The sequence below is a fragment of the Cotesia typhae genome, unplaced genomic scaffold, assembly GCF_013202065.1.
Source record: "Cotesia typhae breed Kobodo isofemale line unplaced genomic scaffold, CoteBio_Ctyphae contig_22, whole genome shotgun sequence".
Classification (NCBI taxonomy): Eukaryota; Metazoa; Arthropoda; class Insecta; order Hymenoptera; family Braconidae; genus Cotesia; species Cotesia typhae.
In genome coordinates, this window is record NW_027423728.1 from 8,736,269 (window position 1) to 8,743,820 (window position 7,552).

General features: G+C 27.9%; 1 protein-coding gene across 1 annotated transcript; it reads right to left on the reverse strand.

The window, feature by feature from the left end:
* Nucleotides 1-5,900: 5,900 nt before the first annotated feature.
* Nucleotides 5,901-6,500, reverse strand: Mrps21 (mitochondrial ribosomal protein S21). The gene is made up of 2 exons (XM_074237596.1): nucleotides 6,359-6,500; nucleotides 5,901-6,253 (listed from the first exon to the last, which is right to left on the reverse strand). Exon 2 carries the CDS (start codon nucleotides 6,251-6,253, stop codon nucleotides 5,990-5,992), a length of 264 nt encoding a protein of 87 aa, XP_074093697.1. The 5' UTR covers nucleotides 6,359-6,500; the 3' UTR covers nucleotides 5,901-5,989.
* Nucleotides 6,501-7,552: the final 1,052 nt, after the last annotated feature.

Sequence of the window (7,552 nt, forward strand, 5' to 3'; positions counted from 1 at the left end):
AAATTGTTCGAAACTCTATTTCTGTACTTATAACGATCACTAATCGCTCCAATACAAATAATTATCAGTAAATAAATTAACTAATGTACAAACTCCCGAGCAAACGATGCTCAATATTTGTGTGTTTGTGCTACTCGTATGTTTCCAACTAATTAAAAAGTCAATAGTTCCTATTAATTTTCATTTTTATAATTCAATATTCCAAATAAATTAATTAACATCAGTATCATAAAATATCAATGGTCGTTTAATTTATCGCGAGCAATTAAAATTATTAATTACAAGCAATAATTTTTATTCAATTAAATTTATATTAATAATTTTTGGGGTGATGTTTTTTTTTTTTTTTTTTTTTTTTTTTATTTTTAGGATGAATAATTATAATTTTAAAATGTCAACGTGACTAATTAATGGGAGTATTAATGATACTTATGATGGATAATTGAGGCAAGGATCGTATCGATTCAATTATACCATACGTAATTTAAATAAAATATATCTTTATTTCGCTGTCATACAGATTTAAATTGTCTCCCGTCCGATAAATTCAACCAGTTACTGTTATTATTTTGTTATTAATTAAATTAAATTGAATTTCCTAGCGATTTAATTTTCATAAAACTTTAAGAAAAAAAAAAAAAAATAATTTTAAGATTTTTCAGTGTACTATTCTAAAATGACAAAAACAAAAAAAACTTTTGAGCGGATGTTGTCAATAATGTATGTAAATATTTAAAAAGTACGTGCTCAGTTGGATGAATACAGAAAAATTTCTTGCAATTCGTATCGCACCTACATAACTACTTCCGCATTGAATTTTCTAGCAGCCCCGTATTTTCCTTCCTTACTTATTATTCGAATCACTGCGATACATGAATAATATTTTCACTTTTTAAATGGGCAATTGTATAGAATGAGGGAGATTAAAAAAAACTCTGGTTAAATATAAATATTAATAAAAACATAAATAATGATTAGATATATACACCGGGGAATAATGCCTGGGAGGAAATGATTAGTGACATTTATCTAGCGTAAATAAATATACGGGAAAAAAAGAATAATAATTCACGGTGGTGTGGGATCAATATATATCCCGCGCGAAATTTCAAGAAAGATAAATTCGGCGTATCAGCCGTCGAGCACAAAAGGATGGAAGAGTTGTAGTATAGATGCAGATGCAAGAAGCCTTTCAGAAAGTTACAACAAATGAGCACCATTTGTTGCGCAGTTGCAGTTTGTGCTTGCATTATACCCACGAGTTTTGATGCGGAAAATCTGCTTTACCCGGTCTAAATCCAAATGCCCAATCCAGATAAATATTATTATTATTATTATTGTTATGTTATTTAAGCACTTATTTGATGTGATCGAAGCTTGCGATCTTTATTTATTTACATTTTATATATATATATATATATATATATATATATATATATATATATATATATATATATATATATTCGGTCTCTATTTTTCAAGAACTTTTCTTACCCGCGAATAATTTGAGTGCTTTATTTAATTAAATCCCGTAAATTGTAGTGAAAAATTTAAAACGAGTTTCCTATTGAATTGTGCAATGTACAAATAAAATTATCGCGTGTAACAAGGACGTTAAACAGTTGCTCGATTAATGGTACACATAATAGGAGTTGCTTGCCTCGTTAGCATTAGCATTGTTCAAATAATTTGTAAAAGATTTTAATTTGTCAAGTGAATAACCAAATGAGAGTTTGTGTGTTTGGTATTAACCGATACGTAAATGTAAAATTACCAATTCAAACAAAATTACACTGATAGAAAAATTTCTCTCAAGTAAAAGTAACTATTTTTTTTGAAAATAATAATTTTTTTTTTAAAATAAATCTCTTAATTTTTAATAAATCTCTCTATCAGCGCAGAAATGATTGACCATAAACTTTCTCGATGTTCTTCATTAATCAAATCCATTTAAAGACATTGCATTGAATATAATGAAACAAGTTAGCAACAGGAGGATGTAATAACAAGTTTATTGTTGGAATAGAATATAAATAAGATTTTTTTTATTAATTACCACGAAGAAAATGATATTATAAACTAGTCCAAACTTGTTATAGCGTCCCTAGAAGGAGAATGAAGAGAGTGAGTGGTAAATGGATGAAGGAGACGATAGACGATGTTATTATTCTTCACATAGTCATATCCAAGTGAATATCTTTTGATGGTATATGAAAATTCAGTTCCTAACAAACTATCTTGCGAGTAGTTTATAGATAGTTCTTAGTTCTGATTTTCGAGGAGTTAAGCTTAACCACTGTCTTCCTTTTGCGGGTGCACCTTAGAACCATTCTCTCTTGAACCAACTCAAAATGAGCGTTTCTGGCAACTTGTCGAGTTAAGACTTTAACGGATTATCTTTTAAGAGATTCCATTGTTTGGACCTCTGTTTTTAACTTTATTTATGGTACTCTAATTTATCCACCGTTGAGTGTCGTCAAGACAAAAGCTCTTAATCTACATATTTTCACACTCAGCATGTTTTTTTTTTTTTTTTTTTTTTTCACACGTCTGAATAACTCTTCGGTGACTTTAAAAGTTTTTGAGTTATTTGTGTTTTTCTTGAATGCTAATTTTAGGGACTAAACGTCAAAGCTCAAGCTGTCAGTTGTAAAATCATTACTGTGTACTCTTGTGTCCGGTCTCTCACTCATGAATATTACTTAATCCCTAAATTACAAAAGGTAATCGCTCTTGTGTTCACACGATCCTTCGGAATCATGTATATATGCAACGGTTTCAATTTAAAGTACTTCACAATAGTTCATCATCGATTTTATTTTTTCCAACATTTTATCAATATATTTTAGTATTATTACGCTAAAAAAAATTTAATAACTTTAATTAATTATTTAAATTTTTTAACTATTTCTTAGCTCATGAATTTAAAAAATAGCAATTATGAATATTACAAATGTTTCACCCCTTTGTTCCTAAAATAATAATTTTTCAGTGAAAAGCTCTTGAGGCTTTCGGCTTCTGCAACTCAGTCTAGTATATTAATGCAAATATATAAATTTGTAGATTTTTCATGGCCGGTTTTCTCATATTTAATATTTAACTATTTAAATTCATAGCGTTTTACTTAATAATAAATTTTTTTATGACCGTAATTAAACTCTCTCATATTTACCCAAGCTATTAAACATTTTCTCTCTGTTTTTATCTTCCTTTCTAGCTTTATTATCCTTCTATTGTTTTTTTTTTTTTTTTTTTTTTTTTGGTTTAATCAACTATTTATAATAATAACTAATCTTCAACCGGCTTCAAAAATTTATCAGATATTTATTAAAATTCTCTTCCCTAACTCTGCTCTGAATTATATTAACAACTTTCTCGAAGGATAGTCCGACAATAATTGGGGCAGCGGTATGGAAATAATTAGATCAGTCAGTTTTGTTGACAAGTCCATAATTGGTGTACCCAGTAATCGATTTTATCGCTTTCAGCATATTACTAAATTTATATAATATTTGAAAGAACAGAAAATTATAAATTTATAATTATAAAATTATTTAAAAATTGTAAATTAAATTAAGCTTGCAGTTCACAATTTTGACTAATAAAATTAACCTATTGTTGAATAAATATAAATATCAAGTAAATTCTCGGAGAGTGCTGCGGATAAATTCAAACGAGTGTTTTATTCTCGTCAACGATATGCTTCTCTTGATAGCATATGTCATTATTCTCTCCCTTACCTACATCTAACATCTATCTATAAATATAGACGTATATAATACGATCGTTACACTTCCGTGCAGGGCGTCCCATTATAACCGGGGCACAATAGATACCTTGGCGCCACTCGTCTTTATATCGTCTGTATCCGTTTCCGTTTCTACTTTTATCCACATCATTTTATTCTGAACAGATAGATCATTGATCATGGATCATAAAACATAGATCATACATCTGTGATATGATCCTTGCTATATTTCGAGTGATCCTGTATCATTTTTATCCTATGATAAATTTTAGAAGTAGAATACCAAGTACAATATCAATAATTCGGTGATCGTAATCGTATTATTAAATATGTCGTGTGAATATTCGGATTTACCAACAGCGAAAGTTTTTTTTTTTTTTTTTATCCACCTCTAGAAGGCAAGAATAATCATTCATTTTCTAATGACAATAAATTAATAAATACTCCTATCAGTATATTATTAATGTCGTTTTTATCTTACGAATCTTATTTAAAATTTAAGATATAAATTCAATTTCAAATTAGTTATTAAGTTTGTGAAAATTGACACTCTTACAAGGGATACGGAAATTAAAATATAAAAAATATTGTAAATTATTTAAAGACATATCCGTTGACTTTGACGCTGATTATACTAATTTTGACTTTTGACTTCCGGAATAATTTAGTTCTTTCCAACAGTGAGCTACGTTTTTTCGTCCAACTCTAATAACTTAAACAGAGTAAATCTCGAATTCCGTGAATAAGCGTGATTGCAAAATGAGACGAGCTTAAATTATAACGTAAAAAAGCGCATTAAATTAGGAAAGTGATAATAACACCGGAATAAAAATTTAATATAGTATTTAATGCATTTAGTTTATCTACCTAGAGTCTTTTCTGCCCATAGGGAATGTTCGTCCTCGTACTTTTCTCCAGATTAAGTTGATGTGAAAGAAGAGAAAATGTAACGCCAATTTTCTTGGCACCGATCGGGCTAACTTTGCGAAAATTGAATAGATACGGGAACCTAGCACTCCTGGTTATAACCGTGCCAACTTTTCTCAGTCATTGTGAAGGGTCACCAAAACGGAGCCTAAGATCTTCAAATAAGAGCATCGTCGTTTGTTATTTTATTATTATTATTATTATTATTATTATTATTATTATTATTATTATTATTATTATTATTATTATTACAAGGGACAAGTTTTCGACATTTATTAAACTTTATTTTTTACCTTTACGTGCGATATTGCCTACACACCATTCGAAATACCGCTTTCATTATCATAAAATCACCTATATATTAAACCCACGAATACAGCTTTGACAGAGGGCAGTAACTTGCCTTGGAATAATTGTCATTTGAACTTTTGCTAAGAAAAAACAATCTATTTTAATCAGAATCTTCAAGAAGTTTATTTGAAAAATTTTTGATCGTTACTTATTTATTAGGAACTTTTAATTTGATTATTAATGCAACACTTTCCGATATAATATAAACTGATAAATCAATAAAATTTTTCTAATAATAAATGCATTAACAGTGTTGTTTATTGATAAAATTTGTAAGGAATGTTATATTTATCTGTTAGAAATAGAAAGCCACTGTTAAATTAGTTTCTGTATTATAGATAATTTATTTTGACTCAAGACATATTGGAAATAAGTAATTGAGATATATTTGAAGAAAAGATGAGAAATTTTATTCGAGATTCTAAAATAGCTTGGACTTGAATTTTGAATTTTTTTTTTTTTTATTTGATAAAAAATATGACGAATAAAATAAACAATCAAGAGATAATGACTTATAGAATATTTTACGATGTAAATTATTAATGTAATATTCCAAATGAAACGCACCAAGTCCGAATAATAATAATAATAATAATAATAATAATAAAAATTATTTTTATCGTAATCAAACCAACTTGTCGTATCGATCTATCGTTGACTTACTAACATATATACATTTATGATTACACGATTGTGTTTCACTAATATATAAGATCAAATAGATTGAATTGCTCATTCTCCATGAAATTGATTCCCTGCGCAATCTGAGTAATGCGATTGTAAATTAATGAAAGAACGATTATGTTCATAAATACACATAAGTACAAAAATAACAATACTACAAGGAAATCCATAAAACATCAGCAACAAAACATGAATTTAATATTTTTATTCCTCCTTATATCCAGTAGCGACATAATTTAACAATTAATCAAAATTAATAGTACAATCTAATTTATATAATTAATGACAGCCTGGAAAAGGGTCGATTCTGTTCTTTCTCATCAAGAAATGGATCTTTCTGTTCATGTCCTCGTCGTAGATAGACTTGCACCGTTCGTAGTTGATGCGGCGTCTCACTTGAGTCGGCTTCTCGTAGTACCTGGTTCTTCTCCACTGGTCCAGGAAACCTTCGTTGCCGAGGATCTTATTCAGGATTCGAAATGAGCTTTCTATGTTGTTGTTCTTAACAAGAACTGTTCTTGAAAAAAAGGATGCGTGTCTCATCTATTAAAAAATATCAATAATTTTTTTTTAAATAATAACAAATATCACAAATAATAATCAAATATATTATTAACTAGTATGTCAATATAATTATTTTGTACTTACCTTGATTAATTTTATTTATTATTCTCTGCTGCCGAATAAAAGATAAACAAACTTTCAGGTTATGGAGAAATTCAATAGAGGCTTTTCATTTTGCACTGGAGCGTCATCTCTTGATTTGTAGAATTTCTAAATCATTTTTCTTCTGAAATTCTACTTTAACATTTATAGAGAGTTTGACTATCGGTAAATAAATTTTAGAAATATTTTTCTACTTTATCGATAGTTAAGATAAAGTTTCATGATACCGGACAGTGGAAAAATAATTGATAACAATCCCGACAATTTTTTAATTTTATAATTTTCAATTTATCTTAGTAGTCATAAAATTTATTGAAAGTTTTGTAAACTTTTGTCTCATTATAAATAGTTCTAATTAAATAAAAATTTTCACCGATCTAATAACCGAAAAGTTTTATTCTTTTTTTTATTTATAGCCATCATTAATAATTTATCGTCATATAATGTTATCGGGTCATCGAAAATAATTAAAAGTATTCAATCTAAATATTTAACTTCTAACTCGTTAATATTGCTGACGTTTTCGACAAATTGCTTTTCTAATAATTAATAATAAATTATATCTCTTGCTGATATATATTAATAATAAATATTTTTGATATATTCAAAAAGGATAAAATTTTATTCGCATCTCATCCATTTTTCATCAGCCCTTATTACAGTAGAGAGGCTTATATATTGATGCAACCCATTTTCGGATTAGTTGTTATTTAATTTTTAAATATTACCAGATTTATTTTACCTGGAAACATAAATCAAACTTTTGTGTAACAAGCTAAAATTATTTTTTATTCTTTGTTAAGTAATTTAAAACATACGTACAAAAGTTTGTGTCTTTACTCTATAAATAAAATATATTGTGTTTGGAATAAGTATTGGAAAATTTTGAACAAGGTATTTATTTACACAATGTGTCTCAACTTTATAAGAATCATAATAGATAATAAAAAAAATTTTATCTCTCCAAGTTTCAGAAGTATTCTAATTTAGACCGAACATTCCGAATTTTGCTAACTCTTGACAATCAGAGTCTAACAAAAGCAAGATGTCAAAAGCTAATTTCAGACACTTGAGCAAATCAACGACCTCCCTCGAGATAACAGTCTCATTCCCGTCGTCGTGATACAAATTAAGCTTCTCAGTTCTAACCTCGCATTAATGAACTTCAAATGATCT

What these genes read in the sequence shown, in the direction of transcription:
- Mrps21 (XM_074237596.1), bottom strand. Translation starts at nt 6,253, where the DNA reads ATGAGACACGCATCCTTTTTTTCAAGAACAGTTCTTGTTAAGAACAAC.